At 38.5% G+C, this 24,524-nt stretch overlaps 1 protein-coding gene across 1 annotated transcript in view; it reads left to right on the top strand.

The window, feature by feature from the left end:
* PTPRZ1 (protein tyrosine phosphatase, receptor-type, Z polypeptide 1) overlaps window positions 1-24,524 on the top strand; it is a 158,262-nt gene that overhangs the window by 116,406 nt on the left and 17,332 nt on the right. Inside the window, exons 14-22 of the mRNA XM_006901805.1 lie at window positions 4,148-4,239; window positions 9,140-9,225; window positions 12,714-12,734; window positions 12,902-12,998; window positions 14,928-15,010; window positions 17,300-17,434; window positions 20,652-20,786; window positions 21,535-21,698; window positions 24,164-24,299. Coding sequence (XP_006901867.1) covers window positions 4,148-4,239; window positions 9,140-9,225; window positions 12,714-12,734; window positions 12,902-12,998; window positions 14,928-15,010; window positions 17,300-17,434; window positions 20,652-20,786; window positions 21,535-21,698; window positions 24,164-24,299 — 949 coding nt within the window. The remainder of the gene's footprint in view (window positions 1-4,147; window positions 4,240-9,139; window positions 9,226-12,713; window positions 12,735-12,901; window positions 12,999-14,927; window positions 15,011-17,299; window positions 17,435-20,651; window positions 20,787-21,534; window positions 21,699-24,163; window positions 24,300-24,524) is intronic.

The raw sequence follows: 24,524 nt of genomic DNA, 5'->3' as shown, positions 1-24,524 counted from the left end.
TGGGATCTAGAGGGAAGAGAAAAGACCAGAGAATGGCCAAAATTATTGGGGCAGCTATTGCTGCCAGTTTAGGGCCTGTGTCAGGAAAAGGAAGTCTTATTCAGATACAGTGCCACCCAAAGGTAATAAAGGAGGTCAGAATTGCTTCCACTGTGGAAAGCTGGGCCACTTCAGTATACAGTGTCACAAATGAGAGCCACAGATAGGCAAGAGAGTAGAGAGGAAGCTCCCACTCACTTGCTTTAAGTGTGGCTCTCTTTCATTTCGTTTAATCTTCAAGGAGAGAAGTCAAAGAGAGTGACAAACACAGAAAAGTTGCATTTAAATATTGAAAGATATTTTCAGGTGCAGTCAAGTCAATTCTAACTCATAGTAACCGATTTTCAAGAGAGCAAAAGACCAGGTTCATCTGTGCCATCCGCATTGCTGTGTGTGACCTCATCATTGCAGCCACTGTTTAAGTCCATTTTCAATAAGAAGATCTTTCTCATTTTTCATTGGCCCTCTACTTTACATAGCATCTCCTAATAACATGTCCAAGATGTGTGTTATAAAGTCTTTCCACCCTTATTTTTAGGAGTATGGTGGCCCTACTTCTTCTTGGACAGCGCTGGTCTTTGGACAATCCATAGTATTCAGTATTTTTCAATATCATAATTCGAAGACATCACTTCTTTGTCAGGCTTCCTTGATTGTCCAGCTTTTCTATGCAGATGACACAATTAAGAATACCATGGTTGGGTCAGGTGTACCTAAGACTTCAGGGGGACACTTTGCTCTTTAACACTCTGAAGATATTTTTGTGGCAGATTTTCCCAATAACATACATCATTTGATAGCTTGACTGCAGCTTCCATGAGTATCCACTGTGTATCCAAGTGAAATGAAATCCTTAACAGCATCCATACTTTCTCCATTTGCCATGTTGTTAGCTGTTGACCCAATTGCAAGAATCTTTGTTTGCTGTCTATTGAGATATAATCTATATTGAAGCTTGTAGTTTTGTATCTTCATACATTTTTGTCTTTTTTCTTAAAGCAAACAAGATTGTGCTATTTGAATATCATAGGTTGTAAAGTGGGTCTTTCTTCAGCCCTAATCCCACATTGTCCTTCATAATCCAGCTTCTTAGACTATTTTCTCAGTATGTAAATTGAATATGTATGGTGAAAAGAGATAGCCCCTTGAAGTATCGGTTCAGTTGACTGTCTCTTCATCTATGTCTAGATTATGTGTGAGTGAAATTAAGTTGTCTATAATTACCCTTCTTTACAGTGCTAACTATACTTTGTTACAGTCTACATATTTGAATGCATTCATGTAGGCAATAAAGCATAGACAAATATGTCTCTGAAAGTCTCTGCTTTAAATCAAGATCCAGGTGACATCAGTAATGATATTCTTTGTTCTACAATGATATTCCATATTCCAGCTTGGACTTCTGGCAAGTCCCTAAGTACACCACTACAACCATTTTTTTTTAATTGTCTTCACATTTTTACATGTCTACATTATATTGAATCACCTTATTTTGGATTAGACACAAATAAGGATTTCTTTCATTTAGATGACCAGGTAGTTGTCTTACAGATTTCTTGTTCAGCCTCAGCTAAGAACATACATGTCAGACACCACTCAGCACAGGTCCCAGGACAAATCTCCCATAAACATGTACATCTCAGAAACCCAACATACGGTCACTATTAATTCGATCAGCTCCATGCCGTGGCTTGGTTTTGGGATTTTGAGTTTGTATATTTGTGTGTGGGAGAGTGTTGGGTTTTTTAAATTTTTTTTCTTTCAGTATGAATAGGGAAGACTAATTATCAATGTACAAGAAAACATAGCCAGAGTGTTCCTTAGAATCAAAGATGACAAGATTTTGATAGTTTTTAAACATGTCATCAGAAGGGACTAGCCCAATAGAGAAAGACAGTATGCCCAGGGCTAGTAGAAAAAGAGAAGCCTCAGTAAGATGAATTGGCAGTAGCTGCAAGAGTGGGCTTACATAGCAAAGACTGTGTCGGTGATCCGTGACCAGGCAGTGTTTTGTTTCCAGCGTGCATGCTCTGGCTACATGCCTTCAAGTTAATTCCAATTAGTCACAAGCCTGTGTACAACAAAACAAAATGCTGCCCAGTCCTCACAATCTTCACTGTGCTTCAGCCCATTGTTGGAGTCACTTTATGTGTCCTTCAGGCCTCAATGTTTAGAAAGCAACTTGACAGTACCTAACAACAACACAAATATGCCAATATATAAATCCTATGGATATGTTGTTGTTAAGTGCCATCTAGTCAACCACAACTCACAGGAACTTTATAAACAACACATCTGAACCTGGCCCTTTTCTGTGCCATTCTCCTGATCTGTGCCATGTTCAAGTATTAACAGAGTGAAATAGTATTCCTTAGAATATACTCCAAGCAAGCTAAAGTACAAAAATAGTGTCTTGGTGGGATGGGTGGAAATTTTTAGCTGCCACTTTCAAGGAAGAACACTCAGGGGAAGAGAAGTGATGGAAAGAGTTGGATGTGCAGATGGAATGGCAGAAGGAAAGCTGCCAAAACAAAGACGAGAAGATGGGGTATAGCTGGGGACTAGTGTTGAGACTGCACTGCCTTCCTGAAGGCACGTGGTTCTAATCCACCAGCTGCTTCACTGGAGAAGGGTGGGCAGTCACCTCCCATGTGATTAACACCTTCTGAAAACCTACTGGAGGGTCAGCCTAGGTCGGTGGCAACTTGATGGTACACAGCAGCAACAACAGTGCACAAGGGGGCGAGTTACAGAGCAGAAGCTATGCTGAAATCATCAGGAGCCCGACAGAAGGTCATACAGACTGCAGCTGAAACAACTGGCTGCCAGTCTAATGCTAGTAGGAGGCATGTGAACAGCATTATACAGGGAACTGATGGGGGAGAAAAATATCACCATTTACGTGTGGTTATGTAAAACTGTATCACTAAAAAAGTATTAAAGCCCAATAGGATAAATGCTTTGCAACTGAAGACTTCCTTGGAAAAATTCTAGCATTTCCACATAAATATTTCTACTTCAATTACCCCGTGCCTGAAAACATTTTTAATAAATTATTTGACTGCCATCAATGAGTGTTCCCCAAATCAAACTCATTGACATCCAGTTGTTTCTGCAGCACAGGGCTCGGTAGGACAGGAGAGATCTGTCTGTGCAGTTTTCAAGGTGGTAGATTTTTACAGATGCGCACTGGCATGTGTTTCTGTGGAGACCTGGTGGGTTCAAAGGGACGGTTTTTCTGGTATCAGCTGAGCTCTTTAACCACTGCACTACCAAGGCTCGTTAGAGTGTCATTAGCAGTTTTAATTATCTAATCTCTTTTTAATTAAGAATGCTTTGCCTTACTTTGTATCAGCAGTTGGTTATTTGCACTTCTCAATAGTTTGTACTGTGCTCTTCCCAGCTGTTACTTTTATTCTCTGAATGAAAATAGATTCAAGTAGCATTGCAGGTCGTCTTTGTCATTGATTCCAGTTGTCTTCATTCTCGGAACCCTCATCATCAAGGGTAGCATCTGATGGAACAAAAGAACCTCTGTTACTGGTTATACACTTATTACTTCCTCACCTGCGTTCTTTCATGACTACATAATTGTGTGTAAAACTGCCTTTTTTTTTCATTGCTGTGTTACATTGTATAAGTTAAATTCTACAAAGTCTTAGCTTGATGCTTTTTGGCTAGCAGGTAAATCAGCACAAAAAGTCACTGAGTAAAAATAGCTTTCAATATTATTTTCCTTTGCTCTGGTTCCTGTACAAAATAACGGGAAACAATGAAATATAACAACAATGGAAAAGCAACTAGGGCACTGTCCTTTTTATCTCTTTGGTACCAACCACATAACCCAACTTCAAGTTATCATTTCAACTTTCATCATGTCTGAAATCTACTCAGTCTTTGGCTTTGGTGATAGGTAAATCTGAGATCAATTTGGAGCCCATGAAATGATTTAAAGTCACATGTATCATTAAGATAGATATAGATTGTCGTTGGGTTTTGCTGGTTTTCATTCAGCTTAGATGTTGACTAACCATTGACTAATAGGATAAGTTGCCCTTTACCTTTCCATGGCAGCCAGTAGTATAAATTGCTTTCTTTTTCTTTCCAGGAAATGCTTCCAGACGGCACACTTTTATTTAGAGGACAGTACATCGCCTCGAGTCATATCCACACCCCCAACACCTATCTTTCCAATTTCAGGTAATGGCTTATAACCATGAATAGCCTTTAGATAGGGAATGAAAATTGTAGTGTTGGAAAGTTTGCTTTTATTAAAGTGCTTTGGAAATGGCAATATTATAAATTGGTAGATAGTTGTATTGCTTAAAATAATTAGTCCATCTGATATCAGAAACCCAGCATTAGGCCTAATTCTCTTGAACTCTGAGCATTCTGACCTACATAATCAATTGTGAAAATGGCTCAGGGCAAGGTCTCTTTTCTTCATTTCTATAGTCAGTTTGGCAGCATCTACCAGTAATTATGATACAGACAATAATTACTCTAAAATTTTGTAAGATCCTAAAATTTTGAAAGTACAGCATGCTAGAAAACATAAAAAGTCTATATTGTTGTCATTGTGTGCAGTTGAGTTTGGATCTGACTCATAGTTGACCTTCCAAGTGGGTTTTCAGAGAGAATAAATCTCATGGGATGAGATTTCCCATCGCTCTCTTGGGAAGCAGCTGGTGGACTTGAACTTTTGAGACTGCAACACAACTTCTTACCACTGGGGCCACCGGAGCTCCCCAAAGTTTTATAGAAGTAATATATTACTTAAGACTTTGAAGAACTTTTACTTATTTCTAAAATGAATTTCTAATTTCATAAAAACTTAAGCAGAAGAATAATAATACAGCAAGTGTGGATAGATGAAAAATATGGATAAAATCCATATTGTTTCTGGTAATCTGAGTTTATGTGACAGAGGCTTTCTTAGCTCCATGAAGAATATATGTAGGAAAAACACTATTAAAGAGTAGCAGCAGTGATGTTTTTGTGTGCCATCCAGTGGGACCCAACACATAAGCTGACCATCCCACAGGAAGTAAATCACACAGGAGGAGATTGCCTATCCTTCTTCCACAGAGCAGCTAGTGGATTTGAATTACGTGGATTTGAGACTGCATCACAACTATTACCACTAAGCCACCAGAGTTCCCTAGGAGTAATGCTGGAAGGAAATATAAGCATAAGCAATTGAAATGTGAATGGATGAGTGTCTAGGAAAATACTATTTTTCTCTAAATTTGCATCATTAACAATATTAAAAAAATTAATTGGGGCAATTAATAGGTTAAATGAACAAAATCATTTAGTGTTGTGTGAAGTGGGTGGATTCTGGAAGGTGGGTTTTTCTTTTTTTTTTGTTTCAGGTGTATTTTTTTTTTAGAGGTGGGAGATTTTTTTAATTATTATTAAATTTTATTAGTTTTAATGAACATTTGGTTTTTCTTGTTTTATTTAAGGGTCAGCTGTGGACTGTTTGGTTGTTTTAATTTCATTCACAACCATGTGTTAGCTGATTGGATTTGCTGGATTTGGCTAACAGTGATCTATAGGCTGGAAGCCTCTTGTTTAGAGCCAGTCAGGGCCTTGTGGGAGGACCTGTGCATTTAAAAGTCAGATGTGCCCTGACTGAGTTTCCAGTTTGGAGGCTTATGTGTGAAACAATTGGATTCTGGGAAGATTGAGGATCATATGTATGTGGACTGTTGGGTTCTTTTTATTTTGTTCACAACCATGTGTGAGCTGATTGGATATGCTGGATTTGGCTAACAGTGAACAGAGGGCTGGGCTGGAAGCCTCTTGTATAGAGCCAATCAGGACCTGGAGGGGGGCCCTATATATTTAAAAGTTGGCTGTGCCCCAACTGAGTCTGTAGTTTGGAAGCTCATGTGTGAAGCAATTGGATTCTGGAAGGTGGATTCTTCCTGTTTTGGTTGAGGGCCAGATGTGGACTGTTTGATTGTTTTTATTTCATTCACAACCACATGTGAGCTGATTGGATTTGCTGCATCCCTCCGGTCTAGTGTTAATTGTATTTGGAATGAACATTCTTCTAAGTAATAGCGCACCGGTCTGTCAATGCACTGTACTGAGGTCACTGTGATGCTGAGTGCTGTGCCATTGGCATGTCAAATGCCATAAGGGTCACCCATGGTGGACAGTATTTGGTGGAGCTCCCCGATGAAGACAGACTTGGAAGCAGGAGCGACATCCACTTCTTAAACTACATACCTCTGGAAACTCTATTAACTCAGAGAAACTATAATAATTCTAGAACAGGGCTTAAGTCTTTTTTCATAGGGTCACTAGGAGTCATGCTCGACTTGATGGCACTTAACAACAACAGCAGTGTTAACTGGTATGATAGACACATATAACATTTTAGAACATCGAAGAATTAAAAGTGATGCCAAAAAAGAAGTTATTTAGAAATATGTGCAAAAATGAGACAAACTAAGAAATAGAGAAGAAATTAACCTATGTGGATCTTTTACAGAATCCTCAGTTTAAATTGTCTAATCTTTATATACTGTTCCTGGAGACTGAAGCTATTTCTACACATTTTTATCTTCTGCAATCTCCTAATTCATGTTTCGTAAGATAGAAAGAGAAGGAAGCGTTTTTAAGATAATTCTTGGAATTAACCTGTACACTCATGCTTATAGGGTAAGAGAGGAAAGGAAATAAAAGTACAAGAACTGAGAAGTCAAAAGAATTACAAATGCATTTGCGCCTTTTCCTCTTTAATTATCTGTCTTTGACCATTATTGTTGTTGGGTTGTTTGTTTTTTTGTATTTGTCTGTTCATTAAATTCTATACATTTATTTTATTGGAGCACTGCTAGCACTACTGCTTCTTAGAAGGTCATTTTGGGGAAGGTGGGGCATCAGCAAAAGAGAGGAAGACACTCTGGGAGGTGGGTGGACACAGTGACTATAACACTGGGCTCAGGTATATCTATCAGGGATAATAAGAATGGCCCAGGATAGGGCAGAGTTCAAATCTGTTATTCATAGGGTTGCTATGAGTCATACTCTACTTGATAGCACCTAACAACAACACCATTTCTTCTTAATACATCTAGAATTTTGAGATAGTTATCTGTTGTCTTAACGTTCCACTTTCAAGTATATGAATATAAGATTAATAAGCTCAAAACTCATTGTCATCTGGTTAGTTCCACTTTATAGTCGGCCCTCCATTGGGTTGCCACAGCTATAAATTACATGGGAGGAGACTGCTCATGTTTCAGAGTTGTGCAAATTCATTCCAATGTTTTCCACAGTCCAACATAGTTCATTAACAGCAACAAGTAAAATAATTCAAAACCAGGACTTTGTCCAAGAACTCTAGAACCTTTCATTTTTAATATCAGATGAGCAAAGGTGCTATCACTTATTATTTTTTTCAAGCGCCTCTCCTGGCGCCTACACAGCTCTCATCATTTTAGTCCTGATCATCGGGTTTCCATTTTCATGTCAAATCCTAGATGAAAAGATGTTTCCCTCACTTGTGAAGCAGATATTAAATGAAATTACCAACATACCTAACTGCAAAGAAAGAGTAGTCAGTCTGCGTGTAAAGGAAGAGGGACTGCTCAAGATAATAGCAATTAATTTGAAGGACGTTTACTGGAAAACTAATGATTTAGGTGTGACAAATAATTTCTGTTTGTGTATCTAATTATAAGAGCTACTTCTAGGTAAGATCTTTTGGTAGGTGTGAAGGTGAAATTACACCTTTGTCTCATGTTTCTTGGGCTTGACTGGCTAATTCAATTTTAGTATTCAGGTCCACTCATCTAAGAGAGAACAGATGGGTTTGGATTTTTTTTTTAAATCAACAAATTCTTGGTAACTGAAGCTTAAAAATATTAGGTGCCCTAAATGCTGAACATCTGTTGATGTAAATAACTGTTTCTGGTGAAATGTGTTTGATGTCTCTTTGTCAGAAGAATCCCTTGTGAAATTGCATGGTGTGGAAAAGTAAGATGTTTCACCTAAGAATTTCTTTCCAGAAAAAAAAAAAAAAAGGAAAAAATCAGCCAGTTAAAATAATTTGGCCCCTTAACAATTAATTAACAGATCAAATGACTTTATTTACATAGCATCTTTCCAAGTTAGAATTCTTGAAGTTGTAAAGATTAAAAGACCCAAAGGTTTTTGACATTACCCTTAATGAAGATTCCAAATATAAATGTTTTCTAGTATTTATAGAGAGAAGGTAAAAAATGCTTTCAAATGTAGACATTTGACTGTTTGACTATAAAGCATTAAACCATGCAGTTTTATAAAACTGAAGTATAAATGCTTACTCTGAGTACCCCATGGACTGCCAAAAGAATAAACAGATATGTCTTGGAGAAAGTGCAGCCAGATTGCTCCTTGGAGGGAAAAAAAAAAAACCAAAAACAAAACAAAGCTTCATCGCAGACTTTGGGCATGTTGCTAGGAGAGGCTAATTCCTTGGGGAGAGAGAATCAGGCTTTAAAAAATGGAGGGAAGGCAAAAGGCAGGAAGATTCTCAACCATGTGGCTTGGCACGTGACTGCAGCAGGGGGCCTGAGTGCGTCAGAGATTTTGAGGTTGGCACAGGATAGAACAGGGTTCAGATCTGCTATTCTTAGGGGCACTATGGTTTGTACTCAACTCAATGGCAACAAACAAGATCAACATGGTAAAATTGAAAATACATTCTTTCTCAGTGTTGATTTTTATCCCCAGAATTTCACATGCAACATGCACTTGTCTAAAAAAAAAAAAGTTGTCCATAAAAAGATACAGTCCTTTGGTAAGAAGTGAGGGTTTGGTTGTATGTATAAAGTAATCATCCAAAGTGAACTATTTTTCTCTTTAGCCTGTGAATAGAAAAGAGATTTCAGGTAAAATAAAATGTCTTATGTCCAGGAGATGATAGACAGCCAATATAGAGAAAATTGTTCATTGTTGGTTGATTGATCTTCACTCAATCTTCAGAATTGAGATTATATGAATAAATGAGTCTTGCACTTGTGATATAAGAAAGTCCTTTGTGAGAGACACTGTAATTTTTTAAAATATCCTTTCTAATACAGTATTTTTATTTCTTTAGATGATGTTGGAGCAATTCCAATAAAGCACTTTCCAAAGCATGTTGCTGACTTACATGCAAGTAGTGGGTTTACTGAAGAGTTTGAGGTATGATTTCAATATGTTTGCTTTAACTAATATAGAAAATAGTTCATTTAAGTCACTTGGTGAGAGGAGGCTAAATATCATGACCTGAAAATGGTGAAACCGCTTGCATTTCTAGAGAAAATAATTGTTGTATAACTAACTGCACCTGTGTTTAGGAAATGGGTCAGGGTCATTACATAATTTAAAAACTTGGGGTGTTTTTTTCATTTTAAAAAGTCAAGGTGTACTAGTGGAGGGGGGAACATATCATTAATTCTGTCTCATAAAATGCAGATAAACTGTGTTCCTTTTTCTTTTCATTACTAGCACTGATTCTTTTTCATTTTCTAAATTATGTAAATTATACTAAACTACTAAATGCCATGATTTTTTTTTCAGCCAAAGTGCGTATAAACTCCTGTGCTCACGCCCCTAAAAATGCACAGCACTTAGGTAATTTTTCATTATATCAGGTAGAATCATATTTTCTGAAGAAAATATGTATGTTTATAAACACTGAAAGTTGACAAGCAATGAAATAGCCTCAGAAAACACCGAGTTGATGCTTTCTTAGCTATAAAGAGAACTTCACTGCATATTTGCCACAGCTTGGTGAACTAGTAATCAGTTAGGGAAATTGTTTTAATAGTCATAAGCTCCAGGTTAACAATTTTTAAAACATTGTTATCAAGTACATCTGGACAAATGATGACCCCATAGAGTCCAGCTGCCCAACCAGGTTTCCAGGTTTCCAAGGCTGTGATTTTTTTAAGTGTTTTATTATTTTTGTTGTGTGTCCTGTCAAATCTGATCTGACTGGTACAGGAGGAGATTGCCTCTCCTTCTCCAGCGGAGCATCTGGTGTATTCGAACTGCGCACCTCTGGGATTGCAGTGCAGCTTCTTCCTGCTAGGCAACCAGAGCTCGCCAAGGCTGTGATCTTTACAGAATCTAAATGCTGGATCTCTTTCCCTGGAGAAGCTGCTGGATGAGTTTGAACCCCAAATAAGTATCCCAGGATTCCTTTGAATTAGCAAGAACAATTGTGAAAAAATAAAAGCTATCATTGATGAGCACCTGATGCTACAGGACTCCTTGGGTGACACAAATTGTTAGGCACTGGCTGACCACTCCAACTATTTGAACAAATCCAGAGATGGCTTGATCTGCTTCAGGAGGTCCCCAGCCTTGAAACCCTGTAGAGTGGGTACTCTCTGCGCATGCAGTGCCCATAGCAACCGCCCTCAACAAAGTGTGCAAGTTATGGACAATGTTCATCCAGTGCTGGGAGTTATTCATAATTCTGTTCTTATTGTTGAAATGAGGCTTAATTAAAAGCAAACCCACTAACATCTAGCTGATGCCAACTCATAGCAACTCCATGGGGCAGAGTAACCGCCCCACAGGGTGTAAGGACTGTAACCTTAACTGAGATATACTACCACATCTTTCTCCACCCACAGTGGGTTACAATCGTCAGCCTTTTAGTAAGCAGCTTACTTCACTACCGTGCCACCTCGGCTCCTTGAATGAAGAGGCATTAGGTGCTCTGGTGACATCCTGAGGTAGTTGTGCTGCTACCCCAAAGGCCACAATCTCTCTGTTCAAATCCACCAGCAGCTGCTCAGGAGAAAGATAGGCGGTCTCCTCCCATGCGATTTACAGCTTCTGAAACTTGGCTGGATGATCAGCTGTAAATTGGTTTGACTCAACAGCAATGAGAATTAATAATGGATAAATAGTAGCAAGACTGGGATTCGACCCAGGTGTGTGATTCTAAAGCTCTTTCCATCATCCTGCCAGCAGGCAGGGAATCTCCAGGCTTCCCTCTTGCTCTGCTCTCTGAAGCATCACTTTGCTGCTTTGCCTCCAAGTACTCTGTGGGTGCCCTCTTTGAGGCATAAGCCTGGAGCCAAATCCAAGGCCTATTTGTTCTCCCCAGAGAACACAGCGACTGTCTCCCACGCATGGCATCTCTTAGCCACTGTGCTGTGGAAGTGGGCTTGTTCAGGATATGCTTAGAAAAGGAAAATGCCAGAGATCCAGAAGTTTTTAAAAATCCAAAGAAATAGAAATGAGCTACACTGAGTATTTTTCTCTGTTGTTGTTGTTAAGTGCCGTCGAGTCGCAGGCGACTCATAGCGACCCTATGAAGAAGCCAAACTGATTCCAAAAAGAACTCTAAATTATGGTTACATTGAGTAACAAAGCTCCGTAAAGTAACCCTAAAGTAGACTATCATGAAGAAGAACATATTTCAAATATCCAATTATTTTTTGCACCTCAAACGAGTGGTTATTGGTGGAGCTAGTTAATACAAAGGAACTCTCAACCTAAACTAAATAAAATTATAATTAAACTAGCAAGTGTTTCTAATCTTCCAACTATTAGAAACTGTAAGTAAAAATGGATGTTGTGTAAACTAAGTTCACTGAGAACATATGCCCAAGAGCAGATTCGTGGTTTTCACAACTATACAATAATTTTGAATATTATTAAGCTATTAATAATAATTCAATTAATCAAATAACTTCGCAGTTTTAATGAAAACGTTTTATTCTTTATTTCATTGTTTTAAACTCACAGCTTGTTTCAAGAAAATTTTTCATTAACTTAGTAATTAGCTTAATGACTAATAATGCTACATACACCTTTTAAGTGGTTCATCTGTTAAATTGTTTTTAAGTCTAGAGTCACACAGCTTGTTTGAAAGTAACATGGAATTTGGAAAGAGGCTAGGCCATTTGTTAATAATTGGGTTATATGCTTTGTCATAAATAATTTTGTGAGGATTTAATGATATTATTATTTTCCTAAGTAATTATAAATTCTAAACTAATATATTTAAGTAGAAAATAACTCTGAAAAGGACTTTTTAATTCATTGTACAAGAGAATTGGCAGAAATAACTTTTCTGAACCCATAGAAGTTTAGACCAAAAGAAAAGTTTACTAATACATAAAAAGTAATATGTAAAATTTCTTTCAAAGTGATATGTGTATCATTTTATAAATGTTATTAAAAGTTTTTAAATATTTCAATAGCTATAAATCTTCTGTCACAAACCACCTAATAGGAAGCTGTTTGCTCTTTAAAATTACTTTAAAAAGCAAGATCTATCACGAACTCAGAGTTTCAAATAGTGCTGTGGTAGTTGAATATAATTCTGTTTGGAAATGAGTAAATTCAACTGGAAAGCCAGAATTTGTCGTGAGATAGATCATTTTTCTCATCTGCATTTTAAAAATCCATCATATTATCATACCATTGTCCCCTTTTGAAAGTGTTGTTTTCTTTTCTTTTAAATAATGTTAAGGATCCAAATTGTTAGAAGCTTTTATTTGCATGCAACTGTTTGAGACATTCTGTTTTGTTAGTATTTGACAAATGTATTTATTACATGTTCATAGTTGTCCATTGTAAACCTAATATGAACGCTTTTTTTTCTCATTTGTCGTGTGCTGTGGAATTTGATTTCTTTACTTTTTTGGCATTCATTCCCTCATTAGACACTGAAAGAGTTTTACCAGGTAAGGCATTATTTCACTGCATTATCTTTTAGCAAAGAAGTAGTTGTAAGATGTAAAAACAAAAAAATTTTTTGATAGATTATTGTCTCTATTTTGTCTTCCTTATTTAAAGGCACTCTGTTTGAAAGAATGTGCATTAAAGTGTTTTCTCTACACTTTCTTTCCAGGAGGTGCAGAGCTGTACTGTTGACTTAGGTATTACAGCAGACGGCTCCAACCACCCAGACAACAAGCACAAGAACCGATATGTCAATATTGTTGCCTGTGAGTATAGCTTCAGCTCAGCTCTAAGCCTGTAGTCATTCTTGACTGGGTGCATTTTAATGGTGACTGGAACCAACACCACAACTCAAAGGCATCAATTCTTCTTTGGTCTTCCTTAACCATTGCCTAACTCTCATATGCAGGTGAAGAAATTGAAATGCCATGGCTTAGATTAGGTACATCTCAGTCTTTAAAGTTACATCCTTGCTCTTTAGCACTTTAAAGAGACCTTTGGTGGAAGACCTGCTTAGTGCAATACGTCATTTGATTTCTTGCCTGCTGCTTCCAAGGCTATTCATTGTGGATCCAAGTAAAATGGAATCATTGACATTTGCAATCTTTTGTTCACTTTATGTTGCTTATTGATCCAGATGTGAGGAAGTTAGCTCTCACCATGTTTAGGTGGACTCTATACTGAATGCTATAGGTGCTTTGTTTTTTTTATCTTCTTCAGTAATTGCTTCAAGTCTTTTCTACTTTCAGAAAGCAAATTGGTATCGTCTCACCTATTTCTGAGATCTTAATAAACAATTGGTTGATCTTTTAATGCTTTGTTTTTTTTTCTTAGTTGCTCTTTGATTCAATACAAATTTATTTCTCTTTTTTCCTATGATGTTGCTAATGTTCATCTTCTTCTAAGACCTTTTGTGTACATCTGTTCCCTCGTGGTTTTTTTTTTCTTTTCTTTTTTTACTTATCAAGCAGAAATTTATTCCCTTATAGTTTAGGAGGCGGCCCGTCCAAATTCAGAGTGCTAGCTCTGAGGAGACGCCATCTCTTTCGTTGGTTCTGAAGGAAGGTCCTGGTCTCTTTCGGCATCTGTAAACTCGGCATTTCTTGGAGAGCTCCCTGTGTTCTGGTCTCCCAGGTATCAAAGAGCTGCATCTTACAGATAACTGAGGATGAAAGGACACACTCCACTCCTCACAATTCTTTCTTGGTGGTACCGAGGTTCCATGTCTTTCATTTTCTTTTCTGTTCTCTCTTTTAAAGGGAGCTCTAGTGGCCTTGTGGTAAGAAGCTGTGCTGCAATCCTAAAGGCATGTGGTTTGAATCCACCAGCTGCTCCACAGGAGAAGGATGGACAGTATCTTTCTGTGTGATTTATTCTCTCTGAAAACCCGCTAGAGGGTCAGCTATGTGTTGGTTTTGACTTGACAGCACACAACAGCAATACCACTAGCTATGTCTTAAAACCCATCTTCATTTTCTTTTTTCCACTAAAACTTTTAACCATCCTCATTGATCTAATAGGCCTCTCTAGCTTCAAATGAATGTGTCATTATCAAGCAGCTTGGTTGTTGGTTGATTTTCATTCTGTCTTGGTTTCTCGAAGCTGATTAGGCTTCACTTTCCTTGTTTTCATTGTCACATTCTCTTACATAGTTTGTTTAATTGACAGCTTTGTTTCTACAGAGTTTATACCAGTTTTGGTCGGTCTTAAGTCAAGTGTCCTACTACGTGCTTGGCTTCCTCCACTGAAGCAGCTCATTTCATTGCACATAAAACAGTGGTACTTTTTAACCACTCACATCTCAAGGGCCACCTTTGCAAAACCATCCTTGGAAATCTATATACGATGCCAATTTTAGGTTTCAGTATCTTTGGAAACTTTTCCCATGATCCTCAACTAATTCAAGTTTTGCTTGCATATCTCCCTAATACTTTGCTCTCCTTTTGACTTCCATAAATTACTTACTCTGTGTGTGCCCTATTCTTACTCATGACATTAAGAAGCTTTTTGACAGTAGTAAGCTCTTGTTATAATTATCTTTGTCATATTTGTGTCCCCAAAGAGTCTATTCTAAGAAGTTGGTTTTGAGTTGATTTTCATTGCATTTGATGAATTACTAGGCAAACAAAATTACTTTTCTGCTTAAAAGCGGTCTGCTCCAGTGAAATCAGTTCTTTCTCTCTGTTTTATTTCAGATGATCATAGCAGAGTTAAACTTGCACAGCTTGCTGACAAAGATGGTAAACTGACTGATTACATCAATGCCAACTATGTTGATGTAAGCATCCTTTAATTTCAAAGTCTATGGAGATTTTATTGGTCTATGTATTTCTACCACAGTACCATGTATATGTTCCTTTTGCTGTGTACCATCAAGTCGGAACTGACCCATAGCTGACCCTCTGGTGGGTTTTCAGAGGCAGTTATTTGCCTGGGAGGAGATTACCCATCCTTCTCCTTTGGAGCATCTGGTGGCCTCGAACTGCTGCATGCTTTCGTGATTTCAACACAGCTTCTCGCCACTAGGCCACCAGAGCTTCCACTGTGTATATGCAAGTACTTAATACATGGTGTAGAATGTTAAATAAGCATTTAAGTAAACAATCAGTAATGTCGGAGAACTCCTATGACTACTGGATTGTAGACTGTAGGATTGTAGTTTGATTGACATTCAAACTATTGTACTTGGTATATCTCCTGAGTGAAGGCTCATCTATCTGTTTGGGTTTCAAATACATGTTCAAGACAAGGCAAATCAAACTTTTTACTCTTGAGTCAATTCTAACCCATACCCGAGTAGAACTATCCCACAGAGTTTCCAAGGTTATGATCTTTTTTTTATTTAGATTTTATTTTAATAATTTTAATGAATATTTACAGAGATTTTGGATTTTCATTCATTCATTGTTGCACTTTTCTCCCTGCCCAGCCCTCCCCTCCTGCCCCCTCCTGCCCCCGTTCACTCCTCTCTTTGAAAAGTAAAAGAAAAATTCTTTCTTTGATATACAGTCCCCCCCTGCACCACTCTCACTGCCCCAAGTACACTCCACTGTGCAACCTTAGATTATGATCTTTATGAATACCAACTGCCACTTTCAAGGTTAAATGTGTATATTCTTCCTCTTCCTCATTGCCTTTGAGTTGGAAACAGTCCATAACTGAAACATCAGTGTGTCTTCAGAGGCTGTAGATTACACATGAGGAGAAATTACATCTGTTTTTTTACCCACAGGAACTGGTAGGTTCGAATCAGTGGCCTTTGGGGTAGCAGCAAACTCCTTAGCTACTAGATATACATCTGTGTATAATCAGATGGGTTTATAACATCTCTGATTAGGAGCAGGATCAATGTTTATTTTTACTATCCAATAGCTCGGTTGACTTAGTGTTAAGGAATTACATTACCAATGGTAAGGTACATGGTTCGAATCCACCAGCTGTTCTGTGTGAGAAAGATGGCAGTCTCCTCCCATGTGATTTTACTGCCTCTGAAAACCTGTTGGAAGATCAGATATGAGTCTGATTGACTCAGTAGTACACAACAACAGTAACAACCATAGTTCTTAGTACAAGTGGCTCATGTGGTAGATTATCAATAAATGTTGTTGTTAATTGCCGGACTGATAAATCCCCTGGGTAAATGCTGGCTGAAAGGCAAAAGAGTGATTATAAAGTTAGTTTTCAGCCTTTATGTTAAGAGTTATTTCTTGGGATGCCCTGTTATTGTGCCATTTATGGGAGCTCTTCAGGGACTCTAGACCACTCTGGCTTTTCACTGTAGTCAACTGAAAGTCAGAGGGAGGCATCCAGTGCTTTCCCTCACCTTGAATAGCAATGACCTTGCCATCACTTTTGAAATATAGAGAGCACTGAATTCAAAGAAGTCAGTAATGTGTTTTTTTATGCATAGCTAGTTCATGCTTCTAGTGTGTATGTCAGAAAGAACATGTGCTCTGAAGTTAGCATAGTTTTAGTTCGAGTGCAGCCACCAACATGGGACTTTGGAACAGCCCTTCAGCAACTCAGAACTTCCATTTCCTCATATCCAGATCTGGAATGATGCTTTCTTGTTTTATATGTATTAATATTTAGTTCTAATATGTGTGAAGTGTTGTGAAGTCAGTGCTCAGGGATGGATACCGTCCATGATTAGTCCTGCTCAGTACTGAGGAGAGCTTTAGAAAACCACATCAGGGATTGACGTACTCCTGCAAACTACAGAGCTCTGAGACTTCAAACACATTTTAAAGAAGCACAATTACAGACCAATGCTAAGCACTCAACATAGCCAACAGAGTTGGATAAGATGCACTTGGATTATAGGTGTAGAAAACTGGTCATGTCAAAGCAGAAAGAACTCTGGTTTAAGTTTCAAGAAAAAAGTCAGTTCTAGAAAAATGGATGCTTTTCTTTGCTGAAGCGCTCAAGCTTCTTTGGCTTTGCAAGTTTATCATTTATGCTTTTCCTTTAGAGAAAATGTATACTGAGCTTCAAAACCTTAAGTATTGTACAATTAAAATAACAGGAAAATGAGATAGTAAGAAACACTTGACATCTGTTATTCCAGGGATACAACAGACCGAAAGCTTACATTGCTGCCCAAGGCCCCCTGAAATCCACAGCTGAAGATTTCTGGAGAATGATATGGGAGCATAACGTGGAGGTTATCGTCATGATAACAAACCTCGTGGAGAAAGGAAGGGTATGTGGGTAATCCATGATGTCATCCTCCAGACAGCAGTTAAAAGTATTTTTAAATTGTTTTTTCCAGAGATGGCATTAAAAGCAACAGATGTTATGCAAGTTAGTGGGTCTTACGTCTTAGTTAGGTGTCTAAAGGGAAATTGTTAACTTCTTTCTTTTTATTAAATTTTATTCGTTTTAATGAACATTTACAGAAATTTTGGGTTTTCATTCATTCATTGTTGCACTGTTTTCTCCACCCTCATCCCCAGTTCGTTCTTCTCCCCCCCATGTCCATTTTAATTGTCCAATTGCCACAGTGCTTGTCAAAGCCAGTTCTGATTAATCTCCTTTGTCAGTGTGTCCCTTGCCATTCCCTCTCACTCCTCCCTGAGAGAGACTTCACCCTGAGTCATAAGGAAAAAAGGGAGGCCACTGACTGGGAAAAAGTATTTGGTAATAACATATCAGATAAGGGACTTATATCCAGAATTTATGAAATACTTGAGCACCACAACAAGATAAAGGTAAAGAATCCAATAGAAAAATGGGCACAGGATATGAACAAGCACTTCACAGAAGACGACATTCAGATGGCTAACAAGCACATGAAGAAATGCTCAAAATCCCTAGCCCTAAGAGAGATGCAAATTAAAACAACTATGAGATATCATCTCACCCCAGTCAAAATAGCAAAATTTAACAATGCATTTAAATAAATGCTGGCGAGGTTGTGGAGTAACTTCTTGACTGAAAACGTTGCATTCGGTATCAAGCTGTATTATTTTTATTTTTTTTTAAATAAAATGCTTATTTTGTACTGGTTTACTTCGTTAGTATACATTGTTTTTCACTCCAGATCTTTCCCATTTTCTTTGCTACCCCTCCCTCCACCCATCAAATTATGTGACCCTATGATTAAGAGCCACCCCACCCCAGATCCCACCCATCCTCACCCTTCTGCTCTCCCCCTTGGATCCTCATTGTTCTACAATAATGGTCTTATATAGTATTTGTTCTTGTGGGAATTGAGTTAATCCATTTAGCATAATGCTCTCCAGGCCCTCTCAAGTTAGGTGGTGATTTATAAAATCACTGCTCCTGCATGCTGCGTAGTATTCCATTGTGTGAATGTACCATAACTTCTTAATTCATTTGGTGGTGGTTAGACATTTGGGCTGTTTCCATGTTCTTGTGATGGTGAATAACGCTGCTATGAACATTGGTGTACAAATCTTCATTCATGCCTCAGTTCTCATTTTCTCAGGTATATTCCAAGCAATGGAAGAGCTGAGTCATATGGAATTTCATGTTCAGCTTTTTGAGGAAGCGCCAAACTGCCTTCCAGAGTGGTTGTACCATTTTACAATCCCACCAACAGTGTATCAAGAGTTTCTATCTCTCCACATCCTCACCAACATTTATTATTTGCTGTCCTGTTAAACCTTGCCACTGCTACTTTAGTGAGATGGTACCTCATTGTGGTTTTGATTTGTATCTCTCATTGCCAGTGATTTTGAGCATTGCTTCATGTATCTGTTGGCCATCTGAGTATTTTCCTCTGAAAATTCTTTCCATGTCTTTTGCTCATTTTGTAATTGTATTATCAGTCTTTTTCTTGTGGAGACCCTATAGGATTCTGTAAACTTTTAATATGAGACCCTTGTCTGAAATGATATTGCCAAATATTTTTTTCCCAGTCCGTAGATTTTCTTTTCACTCTCTTGGAAAAATATTTTTGATGTGCACACGGATTTAGTCTTTAGAAGGTCCCATTCCATTTTGTCCTCTCCAGATTGTGCATTTCTGGCTGTATTTAAGCAGTCTCTTTATACCACAGTGTTGGCCGTCTAATCAAGCTATCTTTTTAAAATGTGTGATTCATGCTATAAGAAGAGTTAATGAGATTCTTTACAATGCAACATAGAATAAAATAGATTTTTAGTTCATAGGATATGAACCATTGACTAGGATCTTAGCCTGCCTTGCTTCAGTTTCTTTACCTTAAAGGGAGAGATTTAAACTGTTGTTGTATTATCAGGTACAATCAAGTTGATTCCACCTCCTAGCAACCTCTTGTAGAGTAGATCTAAACCTTGCCTGATTCTGTGGCATCCTTACAGCCTGCCTCCTTAAGACCATTGTTTCATTCATGAGTAGATCCATTTCCTTGAGTATCTATCTTCCTTTTCTTCACTGACTCTCTACCTTTCCAAGCATGATAGCCCTTTCCAAGGACTGTGCTCTTTAGAAGGATCTATTTTATACTCTTTCCAAACACCACAATTCAAAAGCATCAGTTCTTCTACTATCTTTCTTGTTAATTGTCCATCTTTCATATGAATATATAGCAATTGAAAATACCAAGTTGGGACTAAAATTATCTCAAATCTAGCATTATCTCAGTTCTAGAATCCCATTTCTTGGAACCTGTACAACCAATCTGTAATCACTTACTAAGGAAAGGAAGTATTTCAAAAAGTGAAGAAGACCATTTTTGTCTCTGTGGAAAGAACAAGTGCAGAACAAATGGGGACCACCGAGTCAAACCTCTACATAGTCAAAGGGGAGCTGTCCCCATCAGGAACATGACAGTATAAAACTGATCCCTCTAAGGTTAGACATGGTCCTTCCCACTTCTGCAACTTCTGTTAATCACAAGGTCCAAAGTTCATTGCAAATGACCCCTTAGACTTTATAGAATATCACACAAAGGGTATCACACAAGGAAAGTACCAAAAAAACAATAAACAAAAGTCCCCAACTAGATTAACAGCAAGACACAATCCCTTAGTTCAGACAGCTTCTCAGTCAACAGCAAAACACGACTCCCTGGTCCCAAAGGACACGCACTGCTTTCTTTGCTTCTTGTTTCCTGATGCTCAGCTTCCCTTCCCAAGGATTCTGTCTGGCTCTGTCAGGCTGTATCTTGCCATCTTCTCACTAGTCTAGTTAGCTATCTCTTTTACATTGTTCTCACAGCTGTTGATGATGTTGAAGATATTGATCAACAGGATTTCAGTGAATTAAAGGGTGGGGAGTGGAGCCTCAAAGAGTCCTTTTACATATACATTTTCACTTGGCCTTGTGGTCAGGTTGAAGGCAATAGATAGACAAGCCGTTCTTCAAAATCCCGCCACCACAGTCCCTGTCTCAGTCGTTTACTGGTTTCACAGACAACTTTTATATTGAACATGTAAAATCTGGAAATAACACCTTCACTTGATCTTTTGCAGAGAAAATGTGACCAGTACTGGCCTGCCGAAGGTAGTGAGGAGTATGGAAACTTTCTGGTCACTCAGAAGAGTGTTCAAGTGCTTGCCTATTACACTGTGAGGAACTTTACTCTCAGAAACACAAAGATCAAAAAGGTAAATCAAGAGATTATATGTACCCACTATTGACATCAGCAAGTAATTGTCATGATTCCATCACCCATTTTTTAGACAGCCATAACTTGTTACTATTTAAATCCAAGTAAAGGCATTGAAAGTTCTAATCCCAGCTAAACATAAGTCCCAAAGATTTTTCTGAGTCTCTAAGTACCAACCAGTGTTTTGGAGACAGGTGAGTCATGGTGGCCATGGGTCTGTGGACAGGATAGCTCAACAGGAAATCCTGCCCAGTGAACTGTATAACTGCATGAAATAGCCCAAACATGATCCCAATACCCATGTCAAAAAAAGCAGAAATTTAAATAAGGAAAACCAAAACACAGCAATGACAATATATATATATATATATTTGGCTTCATCATAACAACAAAGCTTAGTTGTGAAGTGCTATCACATTGACACACAACTTGTAGTGGCATTTTGAACATAGTTCAGAACCCTGCCCATCCCGAATTCCCCTCAAGCCCGTTGTTGAAGTCTCCGGGTCAAACTATCTCCTGGAGGGTCTTACTCTCTTTCAGCGACCTTCTACCTTTCCCAACGTGATATCTTTTTCCCGCAGACTGGTCCCTCCTGGTAACACGCACTAAGTATGTGAGAGGAATCAGTACTATCACATGAATTTTGTGTCGATGTTCTATCAAGCTACATGAATCTGAGTGGGTGTTTTAGAACTCTGTATGTGTTTTTGTGTCACTGTTATGAGCTATGTGTACTCTTCCAGGGCTCCCAGAAAGGACGGCCCAGTGGGCGGGTGGTCACACAGTATCACTACACTCAGTGGCCTGACATGGGTGTACCAGAGTACTCCCTGCCGGTGCTGACCTTCGTGCGGAAAGCATCATATGCCAAGCGTCATGCAGTAGGGCCTGTCGTCGTTCACTGCAGGTGAGTGGAGATTTGTTTTTAACTTCCTGTCATGATGGAAGGGAGCTCTTGTGGCCTAGTGGCGAGGAGCTGCGCTACAATCCTGAAGACAAGCAGTTCGAATCCACCAGATGTTCTGCAGAAGAAGGATGGGCAGTTTCCTTCCATGTGATTAACTGCCTCTGAAAGCCTTCTGGAGGGTCAGCTGTGAGTGGATCGGATCCCTACTCTGTAGTACACAACAGCAGTCACAATTGAAAGGAGTCCTGACTGTGGTTCGTGGAGTATTTTGGATGCTAATGAAAGCTCAGCAGCTCAGGTCCATCAGCCACTTCACAGGAAAAAGATATGGCAGTCTGTTTCTGTAAAGATCTCCGCCATAGTCATCCTATATGGGGGCATTCTACTCTGTCCTATCGGGTCACTGTGCATTGTGGCCAACTAATTGACAGTGAGTTCATAATGTGTGATACCACAGAAAAAAACATAATCAATGAAACTGTCTTTACCAAAATGGGAATGGCTTCATAAAGTGCAGGAGATGAAATTTTATGTTGATTTTCCTAAGTGCTTGGCTGCTGGAAATGGTCCCTGGTAGCACAGGGGTCAAGCACGCAACCGATAACCAAAAGGTTGCCAATTCAAATCTACCGGCTGCTCCCTGGGAGTAGATATGGCCATCTGCTTTCATAAAAACAGTTGTTGTTGTTGTTGTTGTTGTGTGTACCGTTGAATTTGAACTGACCCATAGCTGACCCTCCAATGGGTTTTCAGAGGCAGTTAATCGCACTGGAGAAGATTGCCCATCTTTCTCCTGTGGAGCAACTGGTGAATTTGAACCAGTTGCCTTTGGAATTGCAGCACAGTTTCTTACTGTTAGGGCACCAGAGCTCCCTTTAAAAAGCTGACAGCTACAGAAACCATGGGACCATTCTCTTCTGTCCTATAGGGCTGCTGTGAGTTAGGACAGACCTTGACTCAACAGCAATGATTTCTTTTCTTTGTTGTTTTTTGTTTGTGTCATTTGTAATCACTGGGAAATACCAGACTCAGAACAAAATTGATCAGTATTTCCTAGAACCTAATATTTTTATAAAATATTAGTCTATGTTATCATTGTACTGAATTTCAACTTATTAACGTGGGAGGCAAAAGGGACAATGTTTTGTCATTAAACAACAATTATTACAGCATATAACTCCATGGCATAAAAATGCTTAAGGCACAACCCCGTGCTAGAATGTAATATTGTATCGTATTATAGTACCATTTACATTTGAGAATTGGAGCACATAGAGTATAAGGAATTCATCAAAATGCCTTTAAATTGTGTTAATCATTTAGGAACTAGAATCCTTTTCATATTTTATGATGTTTCTTTTGTTACAAGGAATGTGTTATCTATTCATGTTTGCCCAAATGCTTAACTTCTAAGATTGGGTTGATGAATAGAAATAATGATTTCAAAAGGCAAGAAAACAATTTTAGATGTTTCAATCGAATGCTTTTCAGGCACAATAATAGTAGCTATTAGCATGTACAATGTTGACTATGTGCCAACCTTTACAGCTGCAAAAAAATGTAGTTCCATTCTCGGCCGCATTTTGGTCAAAGTAGCATTTGTATTTTCCGTAGATGTGAGTGTTTCCTCTTGCTATACAGCTTATCTAATACATTCTAATTACCTACCTCGGGAGTTGTCCTCGGATCAAATTTGAGAGATATCTTGAGCTTTTAAATCGATTAGTCCAACAATGTGCCGAGGAAAACAGGATGTTGCAGGAGAAAAACCTGTGAAGGTCAGGAATTGTTTCTTAGCAAGTGGAGAAGGACTGGGCTATTGTGCAGAGCAGGTGCTAATTTTCCAGTGCTGCACGTCCTACTTGTCCAAGTGTGAGAAAAAGAAGCCATGTCTATGAATTCTGTCAATAGATAATGGCCCTTTAGAAACAACCAGAGTTATGCTTTATTCCCTTGTGATCTCACTGAAATGATATTTTCAGCTGAAAGCCCGATCAAATTCCTTTTCCCATTTATGCCGGAAACTTCACAAACATGTCTACCTGGCAGTGCAAAGCTAGGGACCTTTCCTTTTCAGAATTTGGTGAAGCTTATGCTTCCATTCTTCTCAGATTAGATGTCTCTTGGCTATGCTGTGTTCCACAGTATTTCCATTGTATACAATAGAATGAAGAATAAAAATCCTTATAGGAAAGGGGAAAAAATCTCTCACAGAAATACAGTTCTTCCCCTTCCATCATACCCTAGAATAAAAGAGCATTAAGAAGAAACTTGATTTGTTGTTTGAGGCATTATACTAACCTGCTAAAATTCTTCACAGGGTTATATCACTAAATTATTTATGGTGCAGCTCTTTTGCTTTGGGAAGGAAACGATTTTAATTAGCACTGCAGTGAACAGTACCTTCTGTGCAGGTTTACTTTGTGCATGACATTGAATTCTTTCTCTTTTTTCCTTCTCTTTAGTGCTGGCGTTGGAAGAACAGGCACATACATTGTGATAGACAGTATGTTGCAACAGATTCGCCACGAAGGCACTGTCAACATATTTGGCTTCTTAAAACACATACGTTCACAAAGAAATTACTTGGTGCAAACTGAGGTATGCTGAAAAGGAGACCTTGATTCACCTGAAGCTGGAGAATGTTACTAGAACACTGAAGCTGGATGGGCCAGAAAGAGCTTTTATTACAAGCCTTGGTAGTTCAGTGATTAAAGTGTGTGGATAATGACTGACAGGCTATTCAAACCCACCCTCTGTCTTGTGAGAAGGGGTTGTGGATGAGTGCTTCTGTAACTGTCTTAGCCTTAAAAACCCTATGGGCCA

The sequence above is a fragment of the Elephantulus edwardii genome, unplaced genomic scaffold (genome assembly GCF_000299155.1).
Source record: "Elephantulus edwardii isolate Elephantulus edwardi_28Jun2011 unplaced genomic scaffold, EleEdw1.0 scaffold00345, whole genome shotgun sequence".
Classification (NCBI taxonomy): domain Eukaryota; kingdom Metazoa; phylum Chordata; class Mammalia; order Macroscelidea; family Macroscelididae; genus Elephantulus; species Elephantulus edwardii.
This window is presented reverse-complemented; position numbering and strand designations above follow the sequence as displayed.